The following is a 23,421-nucleotide window of genomic DNA, read 5'->3' as shown; positions in this document are numbered from 1 at the left end:
CAAGTATGTTTGCAAGCCTGGACTTTGTTTAGTTCTTGCATTATTTATATCATGGTCCTGCTTTTAAGCATTAACATACCTAAGTTGCCTTGGAGTTAATAAGTGCCCAAATCAGGCCTTAAGGGTCTTGGTTTTTTTTACTTCATGGCAAACCATATTCATGCAGGTGGAATAGCTTGCTGTTTCCACTCAACCATATGAACGACTGTCTTGATTCCTCTTTGCCCCAATCCAATTCTAACTATCACCTAGATGTAACCATGTAAGAAGAGTTCTGTTTTATAAGTGTAAACAGGAAACACCTGAAGGAAAGTCTATTCAAATCATGCCAGAGTGATTAGTATGTGATGTTGCTACGAAATTTAAATATCCACTTGGAATGAGTCAAGTTTTGCTGAATTACCTTGTGTAAATTTTTGGATGTGGTTAGGAAAAATGCTGGAGCACTCCATACACATACTGGCTCTGCATTAACCTGCTTCCTCTTGTATAGGAGTTAACAAAAACGCTGGATGAGATTTCAGAGCCCAGAAATCACCTTACGGAATGGAGGCCAAACCAGACTCTGGGTGGAGTAGGATGAATTAGGGGCATGAATGCAGCCCATGGACCACAAGGCTTGTACCCAGGACAGTCAGAGAGCCTATTACCTGAGGACTGAGTCTTTCAGAAGAACTGAGGTGACGATGATGGAGCTGGAAGTGTACAAATACTTTAATTTGTGTACCCTTTAGATTCAGGTGTTGCTTCAAGTGTGAGAAGATCTGTAATAGCACATCTTGGGAGGGTGAAAAACAACTGCAGACTCTGAAGTAGCTGAGTTTTGCATGATATTTCTCTTATTATGAAGAGTTTCAGATGATCTTGTAGGTCTTGCATCTAGCACCAGCTACACCTTTGGTACTTTTTTTGATTTATTTAATTCCTAGTAAAAGTGAAAATATCTTTGGTATTTTGAAATGCTTTGTGCCCCTTGAGGAAACAACCTTGTCTTCACAGTAAAATGGGCTTACAAAAGTAAAAGCAGTGGTTCCTCCTGCCAGTCTTAGTCTTGTCTGTTTTAGCAGTACATAGGCAGAAGTTGGCAAAGCACGTTAGCTGTGATAGGGCTGGGAAAACCAAAGTTGGTTCCGTGAGATCTTGGAGAAAGAAATTAGATTAGTTCAAGAAGGATATAGTTCTCTTCCAAAGACTGCTAGAAAGCATTGCAAGTGGCATGTATCATTCCTTCTAAATACTTAGTTCATTGGGATGAAGCGTTCTTATGGATCCTGGTCCATCCTCACAGATCTAGGTCATGGCCTGAGCAATTCTGGCAAATTTACATAGCAGCCCATCTGGTAGTTAAAGAGCCTTTCTGGTTATACACTTTAGGAAGGATGGTGAGATGGTGAACACTTTACTTGAATGCTGGGCTTTATAATTTGTTGGTGGGAGCATCTCTTCTTGAAGTGTTAAGTTATATTACAGTAAATGAATAATTGACTGCTGTTTTTCTTGAAAGCTTGCTAATATCCCATTTGTTTCTGTAGCTTACTGGAGGTTTTGGCTGTGTGTCAGCGTTGTGTATGAGCTCTTCCTCATCTTTATACTCTTTCAGGTAAGTAACTTAAACCTCTAGTTACTAAATGCCAGTTTAATGTGGATATAAAATCCTTTGTGGTGTTCTTTAGGATTCTCGCTGACTACAGGATATGCTCTTCATTTTTGTGAAATCAAATTATTGTGCTATTTGAGACTTCTAGATTGAGGAAAAATTACAATATTACAAAAATATTTCACCTTGTCTAACCTCCAGTTAGTCTCGGCCTAGGTTAGACACCACAGTGCAGTGTTCTTAAATAAGTCGATGAGAAGTCAGAGGAGTTCTTTAGATCAAACAATCAGGAGTTGATGCTTCTCATGTTTAGTCTCTGCTCTGCTGGACTTTGTGACTTGCTGAAGTTGCATACCAGCTGTTAGTTTCTTAGATCCTACAGGTTGTAGAGTGAATTCATCTTGTTCAATCTTTTGAAATACTTTTTACCTTGAATGATAGGTGCTTTGAACATTTCTTCAGTTTATTGCCAAAAATTCACAAAACTTAATACACAATTTTGTGTAGTGGCAGCAAACTGAGGATGATGTTTTTTCTAGAAAGACATGCTATTGGTACTTCCAAATAAAGTACCTTATTTTTTACCATATTCTTGTCCTTTAGTAAACTGAGAATTTTCCCCTGGCTTTTACAATTCTATGACTTCTCAGAAATGCAGCAGTTAAAGTAAAATATTTTAAGATAAGCAAGAGCAGTAAACCTGATGCTATTAACAAAGCCTTTGTGCTCCTATATGTATACTTGCACCACTGCAAATCAAGTTTGAGTGCCAAGAAAGAGCTCGAGAATTTGAAGGAGATTCATCCTTTCTTCAGTTACTCAATCCAATTGTTGCAGTCATCTCAGGCAACAGCATGATTTGAAACCAAAAGCAAACGTAGAGGTACTAAACCGTGAGAGGTAACTGTCCTGTCAGACAGCTGGCTACTTTTCAGATTTAGATTCCAATTAGAGTCCCCATTTGTTCATTTTCAGATAGGTCCTTCTTGCTGACATCTTAGTAACATTTGGTGCTCTATTTTAAAAAGGTAGTGCAAGTACCATCACATACTCATCAGGTAGCTTTAAAAAATCATTTTAGATGAGAAGGATGAGGAACATGTTTTTAAAAAAAACCAAAACGTTTTGCCTCTAGAGGCCAAGTGAGCTTGGAAGAAGTGGGGCTGGAATTCAGAGGTGTCAGGATCTGTCATCTGTCTTCTGTTGGAGTAGGGCATTTGCTTTGCAAACGAGTTTTTAATATTGATCACACCCTTTCCAGCTAATCAAAGATTTCCTTTGGCTCCAGCATTTCTTGTTCTGCTTGGCTTTCCTGGAGCCTCCCCAAAAGTCAGTGCCAAGCTCTCTTAAGAACACAGAAGTGTCTATTTTTTTCTCTTTTTTTTTTATGCTTGGCTCATTGTTTCAGTCAGCAGCTGGACTGTGTCCACAGTAGATCAGTAAACAACAGTGTGAGTTTCTGTCCCGTTGATGTAACTTGGGGGTTCAGTGTAAACCCTTATGCAGGGCCCTAATGTCTCATTAGGGTTTCTTTCAGGCTGCCTGTCCTGCTTGGAGGGAGTGGAGTTCTGACCCTTTCACGGGCATGAACAGGTCTGTCTTGCCTTTTTTGTTGTTATTCCTCACCACTGAGGAATACTTACTCAGTTCCAATTTATTCTTATGTTACTACTGTTTCATGTCACCTTTTTTTTTCCAGGCATCCTTGTAAATGATACTGCTGATTAGCTGCAGTCAGACTGAATAATATGTTTCATTTTTATTTGATGGTACTGTTGTAGTTCTGAATTCTAATAGAAAAGCCTGGAATTGTGTTGCTTTCCTCTGGTGGTATATTATGTTACCAGCCATTTAGTTGTTAAGGACACTTGCTAGCTGTTGCTCAGCTCTTTACTAAAAATACATTATTACTTTGCATAGATTTAAATAAGGTTAAAATTATGCTGAGTCCATAAGTGACTAAACTTCCCTAAAAGCAAATACAAGCTCGCTCATAGTTGAAGCTTGTCTTACAGTTAATGTGACTTTAGTGGTGTTATTCTATAATGTTTTTATTATTGCTATTAACTAATGTTGGCCTTGCCCTGCTTTTACTGTCTGCTAGTCTGTCATAGATGTTACATTGCTTCTGTTGTAAAACATTGACCACAACAGTGAGCAATTTCATTGGAAAATACTTATTCAGCAAATGTGTGTCTGAGTTACTAGTAAATTTGGTCACTGTTTATAACTAATATTTTGACAATTTCTTCCTTGCTGTTTGCTTCAAGTTTATTACCTGTGCTGCTAGTGGGACCTTATTTGAAATGACTGTTTATTCAATGAGTGGCACTAATTTTTTTTCTGCCATGAAATGCAGTGCAGTTCTTGACTTTCTGTAGCTGAAGTGAGCTGAGCACACATGTGCAACTAATCCTGCTAACAGTGCACCTAATTGGTGTGCTCAGTCTGCTGATGTTTGCATGTACTGTGTTTCGTTTGAGCTGCTTGTTTAAAGTGCTGCTGGATCTTTCCCGTTCTAGGAAACCAGAAGGTCACCAAAGCAGGAGATGCAGCCATTAAATGAGCCTTTCCTGAGTTACTGGCTGCTTTTTCTTTACCCTCGCCAAGCTTGAGGAGAGGAGAGGAAGGGCAAAAGGGTCAGTGGGAAGGATGAATTGTGTGCTAGTTCGAGTACTAAGCTTTTGGGAGGGAGGGGGCATACAGAAGTGGCTTAGGAAACAGAGTTAAGTATCTCCAATTTTCATCTTTAAGAAATCTTAAGTTCATTCTGTAGTGATTTTTTTCCTTAATACTTAGCATTAGAGGCCTGGAAAGTCAGGTGTATATGCTGTGTGGTGCTTTGAGGTCTGGATATATTTCAATAATTGTTCTGCAACAAATTTGAAAAAAACCCACCTATTTGAAGATACAATGTTGATCTGAATTATCTTTGTACTTTTCTGTGCATTAATACTTACTAAGAGGGAAACATGGGGTTTGTGTTCCTTTTGCAGACTGTACAAGATGGCAGACAGTTTATGAAGTACATTGATCCACATTTAGGTGTTCCTTTGCCAGAAAGAGATTATGGTGGCAACTGCCTTATTTATGATCCTGGCAATGAAACTGATCCATTTCACAATGTCTGGGTAAGAAACAAATACAGTTACTTGCTAATAAGTCTGACTATTTTTTTTGGTAAAAGATTGCTTAATTGAACTCTTAAAAGTGCAGTCATGAGTCTGAGTCTTGAATGAGAGAACAGGTCATGACTGACTCTTTTAGCTTCCTTATTTCTCTTCTCTTGACCTTTCCTGTTGATCAGATGGAGATGTGTGTCTCTATCCTAATTACATTGCACAGGAGAGAGGGTAAACCGCTTAATAACCCTTGTTTCTCAGATTATTGATGTAAACCTTTTCCCCTAGGAGTCTGGGTTTATTTGTGTGCTTAAAGAATCTTCTACTTACAGTCACCTTGAGGCACAAAGTTCAAAAGTTGCATGTTGCCAAGCAACCCTTAAGTGGCACTTTTCTGAATACCAGAAACTGTCAGGTTATTGTTTCTTGCTGTCAAACAGAAGACTTGAAATTCAAGGGCAAAGGAATTCTGATTATTTAGGACTCCCTGATTGCATGAAGCTGCTAGTGCTTGTGTAGTGAGGAGCACTGAATCCTTTGCGTCTTCAGTGCATCAGGCGCTGGGATAACTGAGAGCAATTACAGCTGTCCTTTTCTAGTTTTGCATCAAAACTAGGAGGAGGAAAGGCACTCTTTGCCCAGGGATTTATGGTGGCAGGACTGATAAGATTTAAGAAGCTCTGCTAGATACAAGATGGGGGTCTGATGAAGAAATACATGTTCTTGCTCTGGCTTGAATGTGTTCTGCTTCTGTCCCCTTGGAAGGCAAGGAACATGACATTTAGCATTAAAAAGGTAGTCTCTGCTTTATCAATACGATCCTAATTCCAGTTTCTGCCCCTTAAAATTGTGGCTTCGCTTTGAAGATAGCTTGTTTGCTCACTGTATTTGAGAACAAAGAAATTCATAAAATGCATTTGTATTTATATGTGAAACAACTGAAGCTTATTGCTGCATTGTTCTTGGGGGGGAAAAAAGTAAGCCTTAAGAATGGGTTATTGTTTATAATGCAAAGTGACCTACACTCTCTTCTTGCTTTATAGGACAAACTGGATGGATTTGTTCCTGCTCACTTTTTTGGCTGGTACCTGAAAGTAAGAATGGGTCTTCTGTTACATTTCTGTTACAGTGCTATTCTACTTATAAAGCTTGACTGCTTCTGTTTTAGTGATGCCAGTCTTCGTGATCAATTGTGTTAGGCAGTCATCTGTGAACTAGACTAAGTGTTTGTAATACATGAAAGGCGCTTCCCCCCCCGCCCAACCCTGGCCCCGACCATGTTAGGTCACCTCATTTCTTTCCAAAGTAACATTACATTGACAAGCTCCCTCCTCCGCCATAATTCATTCTGAAGTCAGATCAATAAAAGCAAAAACCTTTACTCCTGTAGCAAGATAAATGTTTGATTGACCTATGAGTGTAGAGAGTATGGGGAAGACAGTGTTTATAGAAGGCAGTGAAAGTCTACTGTTACCCAGACACAAATGCGTGATGATATACTACTACTATTCTAAGGCAGGCTTTTCCCAGTGGCATCTAAATCAGGATTTTAAATTGTTAACAAGAATTAAACCATTACCCATTTACTTTCCTAGTCAGTATCAACCAACTGTGGAAGGAATTCCACTTGTGCTTGTCTGGCAGAACACATTCAACACATGTTTTGCTGATTACTTTGGTCTAAATATTAGCCTTTTTTTAACCTGAGCAAATTTACTAGCTAACTTTTATTTTGCCCTGCACACCTTGTTTGGTTTTTTAAACTTAGAAGACCACCATAAATAATAAGCTGAAAAAGCTCAGGCCGTTTTAAAAATAAGCTACAACTGTTGTTTTGGTTTTCCATTTTGAAAGTGCAGATGTCTTCCTATGAGCGTTTTGTTTTGGTCTGTTTCCCCCTGCCCCACTCCCATAACCAAAAGATGAGTATGGTAGGCATGGGGAGGCTTTGATTTCAGATCAACTTGTCAGTGGCTTGCTCTGTTAGTATACAGAATTGTACATTTGGAGAAACTTTGATCTTCTTCATCCAAGAGAATTACATTAGAAACTTAAATATCAAAACAGCATTTCAGTTACATTCTATATTTATTTTTACAAATAATGTCATACTGAGGAAAAAATGCCAAAATAGTGAGAGCCTGGTAACAAGACATAGGGGGAATAGTAACACATTCCTGAGGAACTAGAATGGGATAGAAATCAATATGCCAGTCTACTCAGTCAAGCTATTATCTGTCTTGGTCTGGAAGAAGCATAGTTTTTATTAAAGAGACTGTTCCTGCAGAAATGCTTGAGATGGTATGTCATCTTGTCAACCTGCAGTCTGGTTTGAAGAGCCCAGCATGCTCCACAAGGTGTTTACTTCTGTGCCGCTAAGCTTCAAGCTTTCCTTCAAGTAAACTAGCTGCTATATTTCTTATTTGTCAGTTAACTTTTTTTTTAATAAAAAGCTGGAAGTTGAGTATGTTGTCTTCATAAACAGAGATGAGCATGTGTTTGGGTTTTTCCTTTTTTCTTTTTTTTTTTTAATCTGGTTTGAGTAACAGACTCTTAAGCTATATCTATCTCAAAGCACCAGAATGGCAATATTGAGAATTAATGTGCCTCATTCATCAGCAATTATTGTGGGCCTCCCTGTTTGGTTTGGAGTCATTTAGATCACATGTTGTCAGACTAATGTGTGATAATGCTTATCGTATTTTTCCATCTTCTGGTTGAGGCGATCAACACCAAGCTACATTTACTTCTGCAGAACTGGTACTAGCACATTTGGGGTTGCCGCCTTCCATCTAGGCACGCTGCTGAGGATTTGCATGCACAGTTGAGTTCCCATGCAGCAGACCATATGTACAGGCTCTCTGTGCTCTTATCCACTTACAAATATGAAATAAAGTGTTACCACAAATCTCTTCCCTTGTTTTGAGAGTAAGCCTGGATGATATGTATGTTCTAGGACTGCAGCTCAGCTGAATTCTTACGCTGAATGTGGAAGAAGATGCTGCTCTTCAGTGCTTGCCCTGACAAGCTGCTAGCTGGTATAAAGTAGACTCAGGTGTCCCAGCATAGTTAGGGCTGAGATTTAGTGCAGGTGACTTTTTTAAAGTTTGCATTAAGTAGGCTCTGAAAAGCCTTTTTTGAGCAGCATTAGAACAATGCTACCTGTGGTGGTTGAGCACCCAGTAATTCCATTCATCTAACTAACTTCCTTCTGTATCCCATCTTGCCTGCCTTTATTCTTTCATGTAATGGTATTAATGTCATCATCCATATTCTTCAGCGTCTTTCTTGTCTATTATGCTGCATACTTGATAAGTTTAGAGGCCTGTGAGCATTTGGCTTTACTAGACTATCACGTGATAAAAATAAGATTGTCATGAGTTTCCTGATCCTTTGCTGGATGCTGGAGACAAGATACTCAGCTGTAGAAATAACCAGTAAACAAAGAACACCATGTGTGTCCTGTGTGTTCAGAGTCTGGAAGGGTTAATTTCATATCCCTTATGTGATCAGTTTTAAAATTAGGAAAAAAGGTAATAATTTTTCCATACACTGTTGTGAAACTGTAAATCTGAGCAGTGCCTCTATCCCAGCTGAAACCAGGACAAGTGTTTATGGAGTTCTCCTTTATTTAGATTTCTAAAGGGCATTAGTGTAAGTGGTGTCTGGTTCTACTCAGTCTGGTGTGCAAGTATTCATTTTTGTAATGTTTTTTTAGTATGTTGTGCAACTCTTGTGGATATTTGAAAGACTTTTTTTTTTTCTCCCTTTATATAGACATTGATGATTCGAGACTGGTGGATGTGTATGATCATCAGTGTAATGTTTGAGTTTCTGGAGTACAGTCTGGAACACCAACTTCCAAACTTCAGTGAATGTTGGTGGGATCACGTATGTACTGCATAAATCATGATATATCTGTCTAAATGGAAGTATATATTTTAATGGGAGTGGGTAGGAGGTGGTGAGAATTAAATTATATCATGTGCATGTGGCCAAAGATGTATGTGTGACTATTGCAGCTCAGGAGCATTGGTGCTTCTTTGTGTTGCGTTTGTAATATGTTTGTCACTGTTTGTATAATTTTGCATGTTTTCAAACTGTTGCACATAGTTAAATACTTGTTTTGGTTCATTTCACACCAGAGAAAGAATCTAAAGCTTTACCTGAACATTTTCAAATATTTGGTGATGGTACAAACCATAAAATCTGAAATTAAGAGAAACGTAAAACATTGTTTATAAAGTTTCAGATGGTGATTTTTCTTGCCTGTTAAAAAAAACCCCAAAAAACGCAACACACAGACTCAGTGCAATTTGTGTCCAGGTCTTCCTTCTGTGCAAACCTACCTTCGCTGTTTTCTGAAAACAGTAAATAGTACTGTGTTTACAATTTCTGGTGTGGCTTATAAAAAAGATTTTAAAAGATAAACATTTGGCCTTACTTGAAAAGCTGTATGGTCTTTGCACATGATAGTCTGTAGCTGTTCTTGTCCTGAAATACTGCTTGTGTCTATTTTTTCAAGTCAGGGTGACTACTGTGATCTAGTAGTGTCTCTATGGGGAAAAAAAAAAAAAAGCTCTGTAGCTTAAAGTGACACTTTTATTTTCCTATGAAATGTAAATTGGTTATGAGAGCGATCAAAATTATCTACATTCAGGGCACACAGCTATGGTTCTTAACATTATTTTGGCTTGTTTTTATACTTAAAGTACAAGCTCTTTCCCAAGCTTGTAATGATTTGCTACGTGGTTGTATTTATAAAAATAAATGCATTATGTATAAAGACATCTAGCAAAGCTATTTTGCCTTCAAAAAAAACTTCTTACAAAATTAACACTCTGTGCTCCGCTTCTTTGAATGCGGAGGACAGCCAGGTTTTTTTCAGCTCAAGAGCTCCATCTCTAGAATTAATGCTTAGCCATAAAACAGAGCATAGGGAGAAATCACTTGTTTAATTTCACATCTTGAGCCTGGATATAAATAACTTCTTTAGGAGGCAGCCTGAAGCTTAAAGAGTATGTTAAGTTATTGGGCATAGTAAAAACCAGTCCATAGGAACCTGTTCAGATGGGTTTTTTTGGTGTGTTTCTAAAGTTATCGCTTAAGAGTGGAGTTGAGCTGAGAGTAAGTAGGAAGAAGTCTGTTCTGTAGCAGAATGAATACAGCAAAAGAGAATCAACAGCCATCATATGTAGAACACTTTTGCTTATTTGAGTAGGCTTGGGTAGCTGAGATTCTTTCTCCTGACAGTTCACGCATCTCTATTCTGTGGGGATGTTCAGTCCTTGTGACTGAGAGTGTGTCTGTGTGTTTCTGTACCTGTAGTATCTTCCCCTTTACAACCTTTAGTGTTTCTTCTCCAGCATCACTGTGTTTTTCTCCTTTCAGTGGATAATGGATGTGATCTTATGTAATGGATTAGGAATTTACTGTGGGATGAAGACTCTGTCTTGGCTTTCTTTGAAAACATACAAATGGCAAGGACTTTGGAACATTCCTACATACAAGTAAGTTGGTGTAGAAAGTAATTCCGCAAGTAGTAGCATGGCACAAAGTTTGGGCCCGTGTTAAAGATCTTGGTTGTTGAAGGGTTGTTCTGTTAGGGTTAATGTGAATTAAAGAATTCATGTGTGTTTAGATGACTCAAGTATCTAGTAACTTATTACTGCATGGAAGCTTGTTATGAGAGTTCTACTTAACTTGTCAATGAAATCGTTGATGCCTGATGTCTAGGAGTGAGAGCATCTTGTGGAAATGAACTTATTCAATGAAACTGTTAAAGGCAATGCAGTAGGGATCATACTCTCTAATTCACAGCAAGGATCTATTTGGTCCTTGTGCAAATAATGCATTCCCTAGTAATCAGAACTTCATAGTAATTGGGACACTGAAACTTAAAACTTAATAAATCCCTTGTAGTCTTGTACCAGTAATGAAATGTCCTTTTCTGAACTATCATTTGCTGAGCAGAGCAGAACTGAGGAACTGCTTACTACAGTGGGTGTGGTATATTAAAGTTTAAAATTATAGTCCAAATAACAGGCTTCTCTAACTCAGAATGTTAATTTCATTAAGCAGTAATTTTTATGGAGTAAATTAAGGCATTTTGCATATGTGAATTAGTTTCTGAAATGGAAATGTTAGGAGATGTCTCTTATGTGCTGTTTCTTAAAATTGCAAGAATGTGTTCTGCTTTTTTTCAGAGGTAAAATGAAGAGAATTGTCTTCCAGTTCACCCCGTATAGCTGGGTCAAATTTGAGTGGAAGCCAGCATCCAGCTTACGCAGATGGCTAGCAGTTTGTGGCATAATCTTTGTAGTAAGGAAACTTCTCTGTCTTTTCTCTACCATTTGATTTAATGTTTTGTAACACTCAAGCAATTGTACAAACGGTAACTTAGGCTGAAACTCTTGACATGGTGATGTTTCTTTAGTTGAAGCTGGAAGAGATCACTTCCGAATCCTGCAGGATTCAGTATCTGTTTCCATGTCTCTGGTACAGTTTACAGATCCATTGCATAAATATTTGTTCTTGCTGAACAGCATTGATTGGCAGTGTAAGCAATATAAACTGTGATCTACTCCTAATTCAGCATGTAACTGCTTCTACCAAAAACATTGGCTTTGCATGAAAATGACTTGTTTCTCTCAGTCTTAAGCAGATATATATCATAATTACAGTTAGAAAGGTCTGGAACCAAAGCTTTAGGCTTCTCTTTGTTAGCTCTGGGCAGCGCAGCTCCCAAAGTGCACAGTTTTGCCTCGGATAATATTTTTATACAGACTTTAATTCAATTATCCCAGGTTATTTTTTAAATTTTTGTTTCACTGAACATGTAGCACCTGGTGGTGTTAACAGTATCCAGCTTGAGCAGTTCAGGTAAACTAGCTCCCCCATTTAGACAAAAGAGAAAGTTGGCTTCTCCAGCAGCCACAGCAACTTGACAGTCTTGCCTCCTTCATCTAGCCACCTGAGTGGCTGAGGCTATATTATGGGAATGTAACATCTTGAATTCATAACTTCCATTTCACAGTCACAGGTATGATGCACATGACACTGATAGGGAGGATAAACTTGGCAGTTTAAGTGCTTTTACCCCACTCCTGTCTTTTGTCAGCTAGGGGACTTTGGCCTTTGTGCTATCCATTGGATGTCACTTGGCTCAGTTTTGAGCAACTCAAACTTACTTCATTTCAGCAACTGTGAAGTTTAACTTAAAAAAAAATGTGACACTTCTAGTGATTCCGGAGACAATGGGCATTAACCAGCTTCTGTATAACTGCTATGGTACAGGATATAAGTGTGTATTTTTTAACAGATGCTAGGACAGCATACCTTTAAGCATCTTGAAATAATGTGGAATATGAAAAATGGTGGTGGTTTATTTTGGGTCTGTCCAGTGAAGTTCCCTATTACGATTTGCTGAGTGGGACACATTAGTGAGCTTGGCAAGCCACCACCACCTCTCTCTCTCTCATAATAACCCTGCATTTTATGCTGATGTCAAATTTCAGACCTGAGTGTGCTTCAGGAACAATGTGCTGTCTGTAAGTAAGCAAGCAGCATACAGCAGTGCCAGCAGCGAGTGCCAGGCAGTTTGCAAACTCAGTCAGTTGAATACAAGTTCACATCACCTGATTTCCGCTACATAAAACATTTGCCAAGTTCACATAGTACAACAGCCTTGCTGAGGTTCCCATAGTTTATAGAAGTAAAGGAAATGTGCCTGCATAAATAAAATTAACATGTTTCTCCAAATGGTTACTGTGTGCATGCTCCCAACTTTTTGCACGCTTACGAAATTGGGTTTTAGGTGCTGGAGCAGATTTTGCAACTCAGAGATTCGGAGTATTGAATTTATACTAGTCTTTGGTATAATAATTTTTCTCTTAGCAAAGCCTAGCTTCAGCTGACAGTTTATAAGCAGCTTCAGGTATTGGCTTGCTCTTTTGGATTAAACAATGCTTAATGCCATTTGTTATCATTTCTTTTGAAGTGAGAAACTTGTGTCTACTTGCTCACTTAATCACATTGCCAGGGCAGCTCACTTGAGAACATCTTGCTATAAATGTATAACCAATTCTCCTAAGATGGCTTTGGCAGTGATGTTTGCATAACTTTGTAAAAAAAACGAACCAAAACCCAGGATGTACTGTTTATGCCTCTTGTTATTTTGGGGTTCCCTCAGTCGGATTTTAAATGATAGTGAAAGGACAAGTGGTTGCTTTCAGGATTTGTCATCAGTGGTTCTGCAGGTACTTCAAACTCCCAATAAACTTGTTCAAAATTAGAGGTAGTGCTTGTCCAGGTTTCTGTTGTGGTTTTTTTGAATACCTCTTCCAACACAGAAAAATTTAAAAAACCCAGCTGTTCTTGGTCATTATTGCAACTGATAATAGTGTACTCAGTAATACTGAGTAGGGCTTTGTGGTGTTAGAGAAATGGTGGGGGGATTCATGCAGGGAGAGAGGGAGATTCCAGGCTTCATTCAGTGAAGTCTTCTGAATGTAATTAAAATGTCCTTTTTCTCAGTTTTTATTGGCAGAGCTGAACACATTTTACTTGAAGTTTGTCCTTTGGATGCCACCAGAACACTACTTGGTCCTGTTACGACTTGTCTTTTTTGTCAATGTGGGAGGTGTGGCTATGAGGGAGATCTACGACTTCATGGATGACCCGTAAGCCAGTCCTCTTGTGTATATACCATGTCAAGCTTCACTTGCTTTATTTTGAATTTGCTCCAGCTTGTTGGCATCCATCTCAGGGAAAGAGTTCAGCTTCTTGGGGACAAAAAGACCTAATCCCAAAGCATCTACTTTGTGTTCTTTTGTTTTGGAGGTAAAATTCTGACTACATCTGGTTAGAGAACAGCTGTTGCTAAGGGCATTCTATCTGCACTGTTTTTAACATCAGTTTTTAATAAATGATCACTCTTTTGAGAATGTAATGCGTAAATTAGCTGGAGTGCCACTGGCTTGTGGGCAGAGGAGTACTGAACTCCACTTTCAGGTTGATAGCCAGGAACTACAGTCCTTAGACGTACCTTCTAAGGACAACAGGGCCCAAACTAAAAAAAAAAAACCCTTTTCTTAAAGGTGCTTCTTTTCTTGAGCATTCTTCCAACTGGTCCCTGGTCCTCTGGAGCTCTTGTGGCATCCTCTTGCAGATCAGAGGACCCTGTATAGCAAAGTGTATTGAAGGCAAAGTGCACCCATACACAGCAGTGCATGTACTTTCAGACTGTTCCTACTTAAGCATCATATTTGTCCTTGCTGCTTTTGTTTCTGCAGACCATGTAAGACCTGAGAAAGCTTTGTTCTCAAAATCATGTTTTCTTTTAAGTTTTAGTAGTAATGTCACAAATTGCCTGAGCCCACATCTTAAGCCTAAGACAACATCTGGCTTCAAGGGATGTTCATTGTCTGTCATTGACCAACACAAAAAGTGTCTGTGTTCAGAATTTAGGGTTCCAACATTCTATGAAGATCAGTTTCCCTTGCAAGGCTTTGACTCCTAGAACTGGGAAGAAGGGTCAACCCACATTGCTTAGTCGGATTTCAGGACATTCAGCAGTGGCAGGCTGCCCCTGCCGTTGGTGTCGGACCTACTGGTTTGGGACGTGCCTCCAACTCAAAGGTAAGAAGAGGTCTCTGCCTCTCACTGGTGAGCTCCTCTCCTTAGCACCATTCACAATCTTCTGGCCCTCGTGTTTGGGGAAAAACTCCTTTGCCCTCTGTTCAACCACATGGCATAACATTGGAATTTAGGAGAATCATCAGTCACTGGTGCCTCATTGCTGATTCAGTTTGTTGCCATTCTTTCAATGAGCTGGAGGAGTTAATCCAGTAAGCAGAGACTCATCCTGAACTGCATGTCTTCATCATTGCCACCACCACCTGCTGTTCTGTTTCTCTTGGTGGGTAAGGTGACTAGCCTGCTCACTTCTGAGGTTCATGGCTCTGCTTGATGCACCACAGAGATGACCTCATCAGGCCGTTCATGCAAAATGGCAGAAACTAGCATCTGGTCTTACCTAATATCTTCTCTGCGAAGGCTTTTGCAACTGTACTTCAATTCCATTGTGCATTTCAGGTCATCCAAGCAGAGGTAATCTACCCCTGTTTTACCAACTTACCTGGGTGCATTTTTACTTGCACATAATTTTGAACCAAGGAACCATGCTGGATTCTTCCTGTTGTGTTGTGTTGTAGGGAGAAGCTGCTGGGGGAGAGCAGGCTGTACAGGAGGCTCCCAGCTAACAGCACATGAGAAACCTTCCTGACCTTTTCCTTTTGGAAATGCTCAACTTAACGGACAAAGGTTGGAATATTCCATTGACCCTCCTTGTCAGAAACATGGCTCATTGCCTTGTCTGGTAGTGACGAGATTGAGGTAAACTGATTAGATCTTTTCAGCTAACCTTCCAATATTTAGTATAGAAAGTAGTGAAGTTCAAATATGAAGACTTTTTTTTCTTATTCAGGATTCTTAGTATCTGCAGACAATTCTTGATCTGAGCATGGTGACAATAAAGTATCTAGAATTGAAATAGTCCAAGAAGAGGGGTGGTTCTTGAAGCTGTTCTCCAGCTCTTACATACCACGCTGCTATTGTGATCGACATGCTGCCTCTGAGTTCTTGAGGACTGGCTGTGTGAAATATTCCTGACCAGAAATGTCTTGATGTAAGAGTCTGTGTAGTATTTGACCTTGTCATATCTTCCTAGTTCCTAGTCTTCACATCTCTTCCAAGGAGTCTGCATTGAGGCCATGATTTTTAATCTCATTCATCAAATAAAAAAAGGACTTTTCTTTAAAAATCTTTCATGAGCAGAAGGGCAGGAAACCAACTTTCTTCCTCAGCAGCTTTAACTTCTGCACAGCTCTTCTGTCGGTGTTACCTTTAATTCTTTTGTCAGTGTGCTGTCATAAGCTGGTGAAAGAAAACAATAGCAAATGAGGAAGCAGATCAACAAAGCAGAAAGCTGACCTAGTCATCTGAATAGCTTGAGTTCACAGTGAGAGATTTGCTGTTTCATTTTTTCTCTTTATCCATGTGTTAAGGCTAGTTTCTGCCCATTTAATCTGTCATACCAGATGAACCACCTGGAGCAGTTTCTGAAGTCCTTTCATCTGAGTTGGTCTAGGCGGGATACTTTTCAAAATTGAATGCGCTCATCCCATCTGCATCAGCAATAACCTACACTTGATTTACTGCATCATATTTTTTTCCAGTGTATTTGGATGATTTTGTGTAGTTTGAACTTATGCATTGGTGTCAAATATGATTCTCTGGCCTCACGTTTAAGAAACTGTGTGGTTTGTGTGCTTGACTTGCAATGACTCCCCTGGATTCAGGAGAGGGGAGAGAAGCTCTGTTTGCTCTCTGTGCTTAGATCCCTTCCCAGATACTGAGAATCCACGGGGATGCAGCGGAGCAGATAATGTCTTAGCAACAGGAAAACACCTGCTAAAGGAAGGATGGTCTCCCCAGTGCAGCTGCTGGCATCTGATGAGAAGAGGGGAGGAGAAACTGGGAGCAAATGTGTAGTCGCAGCTCCCTCTGCCCCAGCACTATTGGAGATGCCTGGGACCTGTTTGAATGTGTGTGAACTGGGTAGTATACCAGCTGGAGGTGGCAGGGTGTCGGGCAGGCTTGTTTCTCTGCCTAGCAGAGGGAAGTGTTAGCAGAGCAGCTACTCTCTGAGGAAATCCTAATCAGGGATTTGTTAGGTGGCTTCTCTTTCATCCACTGTGTGGCAAAACCGGCAAGAAAATACAGCCCAGAGAGCTTACATGGCTGTCACAGCACTTACTAATCAGTGCCTCTGCCAGACAGGAGGCTATGCATCACAGTGGTCATAGAGCAGACTAGAATTTGTCATTGCTGCAATGCCCTAGAAGTACTGCAGAGGTCATCTTAACATGTCCATCCCTCTCTCCCCAGCCCTCTGTAGATTTGTTATATTGCTTTGCTCCCCATCTCCTCTGTCCTGCCCCAGTAGTTCTGCCACTTTACACGGATTTCTTCCTGGGTGTGTTTCACTTCACATCTCATGCTGTGGTAGGAATGGAATAACACAGTCAGCTGGACAAGAGAAAGGACCTGGTAGGAAAATGTACTTCAGAATATACTATGGTTAAGTGAGAGAGCAAGGCACTCTGCAGAATAGATGCACCTTGTGATTAAAGCAGAGACATGTAGAATAAAGGCAGAATAAGGAGTAATAGAAGGCAAAAAGAACAGCCACCTTTAAGTTTAGTTGGTGGTGCTTCTATTTGCATGGTTTATCTCGGGCATCTTCAGAGATATAATGATCAGTTAAGGTAGTAGGTTTAGGGCTAACAGGAAGGTGCACCAAACTGCCTCTTTGTGTGGTTTTTAAGTAAAATACAATCCAAAGGCTGTTGAGAAAAGTTAGTTGTGTGTGCTTGCTGGTGAAACAGTTGGTGATTATGATGGTTGAGGGTATTTCTTTTCTCAAGTTCAGTCTTACTTGATTCAAATCAGTTGCATTTCAGGAAATATTTAAGTAAATCATGCCTTTGAGAAAGAAAAGGAAAAAAAAATACATAAAACTTCTAGTAGCTTTCTCTTGGTTCTTTCCTCTAATGGGAATAAAATCCCATTTTGGATTCAGAAGATGGGTGATGGAAGAACAAAAATTTAGTCTACCAAGCAGGAAGTGATATACTTGACTCTGTACTGATGGATAGCACATCTGCACACACCAGTGGTGCTGTGGTGGGCAAGATTTCAGTGCAATCCAATGCATAAAAAAAAGGGCTTGTTCTGTTGCCCAAACAGAATCCCATTTGATTATTGACACATGAATCATCTGCCCTGTCAGGTCAGTAAGCTGTAAAAATGTCAAGTCTAGAAATGACATGAGCAGACCAGGTCAAGAAGTAGAGGATCTGGCTGGTTTAGATCAAGCAACTTACCTAGGCTTCTAGCAATAGGCTGTTACCCGTGAGGGTAATGAGGTTTCCTGAAAGGCAGCCTATAGGTATTTTTGTTTTATGTATTTGCCATGCAGGAATAGGTGACCCAAGAGATGGTATACTTCCAATCTCTCCTTCTGCAAGTAGAGCCTCTGAATAGATGTCTTGATTCTACTGCAGTTTAATTTCTAGCGTTACTGATTGATGAGTCTTTCACTAGACTTGTACGTAGCACTGCAGCTTCTCACTGACTTGTCTGGTACTGCTTAAAAACAAACCCTGGGGATTAAATATTAATCACGTATTTGCCCCAAGGTTGTGCTGTCCTAGAAGTGAAAGGCTGTCCTTGCATCTTTCATTATCTTGCTTGTTTGTTATTAAGCTTTCTTCTTTTAAAATCTGTTCAGAGATCATTAGTGACAGCTCATTGAGTACCTTTTTGGAAAGAGAGTAAGTTTCAGAATACAATTGTATAGGAGTTAAATATGGTTACAGCAGTGTGACTTGATGTTTGCAGAGGAAATCTAGGAGCAGAGCTCCTATTTCATACCATACCCTGAACCTCAGCTGATCTCAAGCTGGTCAGATAATTTTTTGATGTGGATTTACCAATGACCTGAAAATTGGGATTCTTCCTTGCATCATATGATGATGTTTGACTTTTCATGTGTTTTCAGAGCCTCTGATAGGAAACTTAAGTAACATCAACGTGAAAGTCCTCAGCCTGCATAGCCGTAGTACATGTGTAATCCGAACTAGACTTTTAGAATTGTGCCAAGATGAATGAAATTATTACCCCAGCTGTCTTTTTATGAATATTTCTCTGAATGCTTAACTTTACAGCAATAGCTTTGTTTTATCTGTGCATTTATTTTGCAGGAAGTTCCATAAGAAATTGGGTCAGCAGGCATGGCTGGTTGCTGCTATTACTGCCACAGAGTTTCTGATTGTCGTCAAGTATGATCCCTATACACTCACGCTTTCTCTTCCTTTCTACATTACCCAGTGCTGGATCTTGGGGATTATACTTGTGCTCACCTGGACAGCCTGGCGTTTTTTCATTCGGTAAGCAGCATTTGATGGGCTACATTCAGGTTGAGCCTGGGTCTTATAGGGTGGGTTGTTCTGGACATCCATTCAACAGTGCATCTTCAAATGTATGCAGTCATTAGCCTTTAGTGCCTCCTGAAGATAGATCACAACTCTTTTGGATGGCTACAGCTGCAGTGGTTTTCTGTAAGAGTTATTAAATAAACAGGGAGTTTTCTGTGCATGATCCTGGCGCTTTTCTTTCTGGATCAAGCCTCTGGTAGCTTTGGTCTTTGTGGGACTACTTGTGTTAGTGTTGCTGTAGAAGCAGGTGAACAGTTAAGTGCCTGACTGCACCTGGTCTTCCTCGATGAGTGAAGATGGCAGACAAGATCAGTGTTTTGGTTTTTCTGTGCTCTGAATTAGAAAAGACTAAAGTGTTTTACAGCTTCATTGCAAGAACAGTCTGCTGTGTTGCAATTGTCTGAGCTGTCCCAGTGTCGGCAACAAGTGAGCGTAGTTAAATGTGTTTGGTTTGGATGCTGCTCTGTGCAAGTAAATGAAAACCAGCTACACAAGGCTGAAAGAATTACACTAATCTATAGAGGAGGCCCAGTGCAACAGCAGTGGTTGCTCTTGTTGAGAATGCTGTTGTGTTATGCTTCTGAAAGAGGTGATAATAGCCAGACTACTAGCAAGAAACACAAATTTCAAGTGAATCGATGCCATCAGCAATTTTAGAAATTTACAGCCAGTAGACTCAAGTGGGTTAAGTTATCCCAAGGGCACTTGCATCCAGAACAGGCTTGCCTTACTGTTTTTATTGTATATTGAAATCGTTTATTCACACCACTGGTTCACCTCTGTTCTTCTTTTTAGTGACATCACTCTGCGGTATAAGGAGATAAGGCGACAGAAGCAAGAGCACAAATATGAAAAGGACAAATGCTTGAGCAATGGTGATGGACACTCATCAATAATGGATGAACAAAATGGGAACAAACTAAGGGAGAGGAAACTTTGAGGAACAGACAAAGGGCTGAAAGGAACTCAGAGTGCTCAAGTTGGCCTGGTGGACAGTTTCAACCGTATCTTACCTAACTTGTAATTTTCATTGTTAGCTTTCCAACATGTGAAAATCCTCTTGGGGAAAAGATGTCACTTTGACATACACGCCCTTTCTCCTTGTGTACACCTAGGCAGAGTCGGAGAAAGTCTGTGTAGAGGGAAGTCAGAACCAACGCTGTTGCAACGAGATGGGATCTTCATTCAAGCATGTTGTATGTCTTCCTTGAAAACAAGGTTTAGAGACAAGGGGCTTTAAAACAAAGCGCAAAGGGAATCTAGCTGATCTATTTCCAGTAAACTGTGAGATTTCGATTTTGACATTTGGGCATTAGGAACACTTGTTTTGGAGTGTACAGATACCAGACACAGGAAACGAATCTTTTTTTTCTGCTGAAGTTACCTTGAGCTGTGGAGTAAGATTGTGTAAAGTGTTCAGCCACCAATTAGTAGAACTGCAGTGAGATAAAAGTAGATAAACTGAAACTTGTGAACAAGTTGCGTAACTTGCACAGAATGTAATACAGTACACTACTGTTACAGCCCCTGTAGTACGGGGGTTATTGCCTTTCTCTAAACTGACTTTCAACATCCTGAATAGCCTACAATAGTTTTATGTTGTATCACAGCTCTAGGGAGACAGACAGCTGCTCCTTAGGGGGTTTTTTGGGTTGTTTTTTTTTTTTTTAAGTTTTTCTTTTAGTCTTGGTCGTCTTTTAAATGTAAGGGAAGGTTAAATAAGAAAGGTCAACCTGCCTTTCCTTTGCTTCCTGGAGTAAAATGTATTACAAGCAGAAAACTGGGAGTTACTCCATCAGTCTTAAGTTATTTGCCTTATTCTCAGCTCTTTTAGTTCACTTACCAAGGGGTTTCATTCTTGATGTCTGCTGTATGGGGCACATCAGGTTCTGCCATCCTTCAGAGCTGCCCCTTTCCTCGCAAGGTAACTCCAGACTGAGCAATCTCCTGAGTCCATCTGGAAAAGGCGTTCTCTGCAGTCACGCACAAAATAGCTGTTAACGTGCCGCCATCCCTGCCAAAAGAACAAACTGAGGCAAAGTGCATCGTTCTTCCCTGAGCACTGTGTAGCAGTGAAGGTCTGCAGGCTAAGCTAGACAGCATTTTTGCTGGTGACTCAGCATCTAGGAAAAGAAATCGGAAACCTGGGCTGCATTTTTTGGGGGGGGTCATTATTCCAAAATGTAAGTGCTACACTAAGCATCAATTTTGTAACCTCTGCTCTAAGCCTTTGCATTGGCATCTAAGGCACTGACGTAACCGTAACCATATCAGTTTTAAATACTGTGATCTAATCTGGCTGTTAAAGGGTATTTTTTAGGGAAGTGTTTATCCAGAAGAAAAGAACATAAACACCACCAGTAAAATATTGAGAGTGCAACCCCAAACTTTTTAAGTGGCAGGAGGACCTGCAGAGCTGCTGACTAGCAAACGTCTGCATTTTTTATCTGTTTTGGTCTTGTACGTGAATGACAACCAAAATCTGCATTTCTCCCATGTTTACAGAGTGACCCAAATACTCTCCACCCCTAAAGAATGGGCACTCAGCAGTTGGGCAGTCTTCAATTAGTTGAGCAGTTTGGCTGCATCTGAAGAGCTCAACAAATGATGCCAGAGTTTATGGGCTGGGGGATGCCCCAGTTGCCTAGCAGGTGCAGAGGAGGGTGACCAATATGAGAGGTAGCATCAGGCTTCTTTCTCGAGTATGTACAATGTACTGTGGATAGTCGCTCAACGGCTGCTCTTAAATGATAGTATTTTGCTGCTGTGAGGTAGTGAAGAATATACGGCTGTGTAACTAGATGCTGACAAATTTGTAAATGGGCAGAGAGTGCTGAGTTGAGCAAGTATTTATTTCTATGCCTTTCCACCCAGAGTCATTCTAGTTCCAGCTTTAGACCAGTCTTACAAACTGTTAACTGATTGTTTGGTAGCTCGTACCAGTGTGTTGTGCTCGTGTAGTCCCAGCTGAGCAAGGCTCAGGTCGGTATATCTCCATTCTGTTTGTGCTGATTAACACTGTGGCCCCCCCCCTCCGATCTCTTTGCAATACAACCTCCAGGGTCTGTCTCATGATTTGGGGGGTAGCCGGTGCACCTGAGGAGGATCTGTCACTGTACCTCCCTCCTCCTCCCCTCCCTGCCAAAGACCCACTTATGTACATTTGAAACAACTGGTGAAGAACACCTAGTATTCTAGGTATTCTTCTATATATGTTCCCTGGTAACGATTCTGGAGCTTTGACCTAATACATAAAACACTGACTTGTTTGTCTACATCCTTCTAAACAGCTTTTATGGTTAGTCTGGATAACTGAACTGGTGTAATAAAGCGATGTTTGCTGGTGTGTTCTTTGGTACAATGTGTGTGTGTTCATGGTTTATTTTGCTTGCTGCCTCGCGAATGGAACTGGGGGGCTAAGGGGACTTGGTCTGAATTCCCCTCCAGTAGCAAGGCTATCAAATGTGTTGGCACTGTCCGTAATGGATGCTGGGCCTTAATGAACTTGTCCAGGTTTTCAGAGAAATAGATGTTACAAGCCCTCGGTCCACTTCTGTAATTTGGAAATGCTTCTTGCAGTACATTTTACAAGGGTGATCTTTCCCCTCTAAAGTGGAATTGGGCTATGCATGATGTGTTGAGTAACTTTGTAGTCTGAGTGCTTCCCTTGCAGACTAATGTCTAGTGTTGCAGGTGGGCTCTAATCACTGCAGTCTTGCCTGGTTTTAGGAATCCTTTTGTGATCATCTCTCAGAGAAGTACTCAAAAGCAGCCTCCTGTGGAGAAGATGAAAGGACAGCTGATAAGCCTCACTTAAATTACATTTGGAGTGTCATAAAATGAGACCATCCCTATGGAGATGAAAGAGGCAGCAGTCTCCCACTTCTATACACACCTGTATCTTGCTGCTTATTTTCTTAGCTTACCTTCTTTGTCAGAAAACTGGAACAAGATACCTTTCTCATGTGGGTAGGCCCTAATATTTGTAGTGAGATTTACCAAAGGTAAGTTGTTGGCTTTAAAAAAGAAGAAATGCAGGGAAATGGGTGAGTGGGTGAGAATGTGCTCAGCTAATGCTGTTGTGGGTGACTTTTCTTGCAAGTGTTTTTTCTCTTTGTTTTGGAGGCAAGCTGGCAGGGGATTTGACACTGCCTTGAGGTATATAGTTTTGATGTCCCTCAAGCCCAGTTGTGCAGATTGTTATATTTGTTAAGACAGGATTTTAGGTGGTGGTTCCAAGTTGTTAGTACTTGGGTAACTGCCTCTGAGGAGACCACCTGCCTGCCCGCAGCCTCGTTTCTGTCCCTGCTTGCACATGATGCAGTAGTGCTCCACAGCCCTTACAAGCCTGTTGTTGCCTTCCCCTTGCTGTACACACACAGCTCTAGTGAATGCAGCCGTTGGGTTCGATAGCAGAGGGGCTGCCTGAAACTCCCTGGTGTTGCACAGAGGAGGTGCTGACCCGGCGCAGCGGCAGGCGTGCCGTTCTGGGTGAAAATTCAGGGGGAAACAGCTGCTTCAGAGCATTTTAAGCTAGTTGGCAATTAGCTTTACTTCATTGTTCCAGATAGAAGTACCCACTGCACAGGCTTACACTGGAAGTCTGCTGACTTGGGCAGTCAGAAAATGGCTCGATGCGAGT

The 23,421-nt window shown here is 40.5% G+C and overlaps 1 protein-coding gene across 5 annotated transcripts in view; it reads left to right on the top strand.

The window, feature by feature from the left end:
- PTDSS2 (phosphatidylserine synthase 2) overlaps positions 1 to 22,136 on the top strand; it is a 49,877-nt gene extending 27,741 nt beyond the window's left edge. For 3 of the 5 annotated variants that reach the window (XM_075048555.1, XM_075048551.1, XM_075048552.1), the window contains exons 4-12: positions 1,533 to 1,600; positions 4,594 to 4,728; positions 5,763 to 5,813; positions 8,497 to 8,610; positions 10,111 to 10,229; positions 10,926 to 11,040; positions 13,255 to 13,400; positions 18,546 to 18,731; positions 19,575 to 22,136. In XM_075048555.1, coding sequence (XP_074904656.1) covers positions 1,533 to 1,600; positions 4,594 to 4,728; positions 5,763 to 5,813; positions 8,497 to 8,610; positions 10,111 to 10,229; positions 10,926 to 11,040; positions 13,255 to 13,400; positions 18,546 to 18,731; positions 19,575 to 19,719 — 1,079 coding nt within the window. In that variant the 3' untranslated portion in view covers positions 19,720 to 22,136. The remainder of the gene's footprint in view (positions 1 to 1,532; positions 1,601 to 4,593; positions 4,729 to 5,762; positions 5,814 to 8,496; positions 8,611 to 10,110; positions 10,230 to 10,925; positions 11,041 to 13,254; positions 13,401 to 18,545; positions 18,732 to 19,574) is intronic. The other 2 variants (XM_075048553.1, XM_075048554.1) reach the window with 2 other exon arrangements.
- Positions 22,137 to 23,421: the final 1,285 nt, after the last annotated feature.

Source organism: Buteo buteo, chromosome 16, assembly GCF_964188355.1.
Source record: "Buteo buteo chromosome 16, bButBut1.hap1.1, whole genome shotgun sequence".
Classification (NCBI taxonomy): Eukaryota; Metazoa; Chordata; class Aves; order Accipitriformes; family Accipitridae; genus Buteo; species Buteo buteo.
The sequence above is the reverse complement of the archived record's forward strand: the minus strand, read 5'-3'. Positions and strand labels throughout refer to the sequence as shown.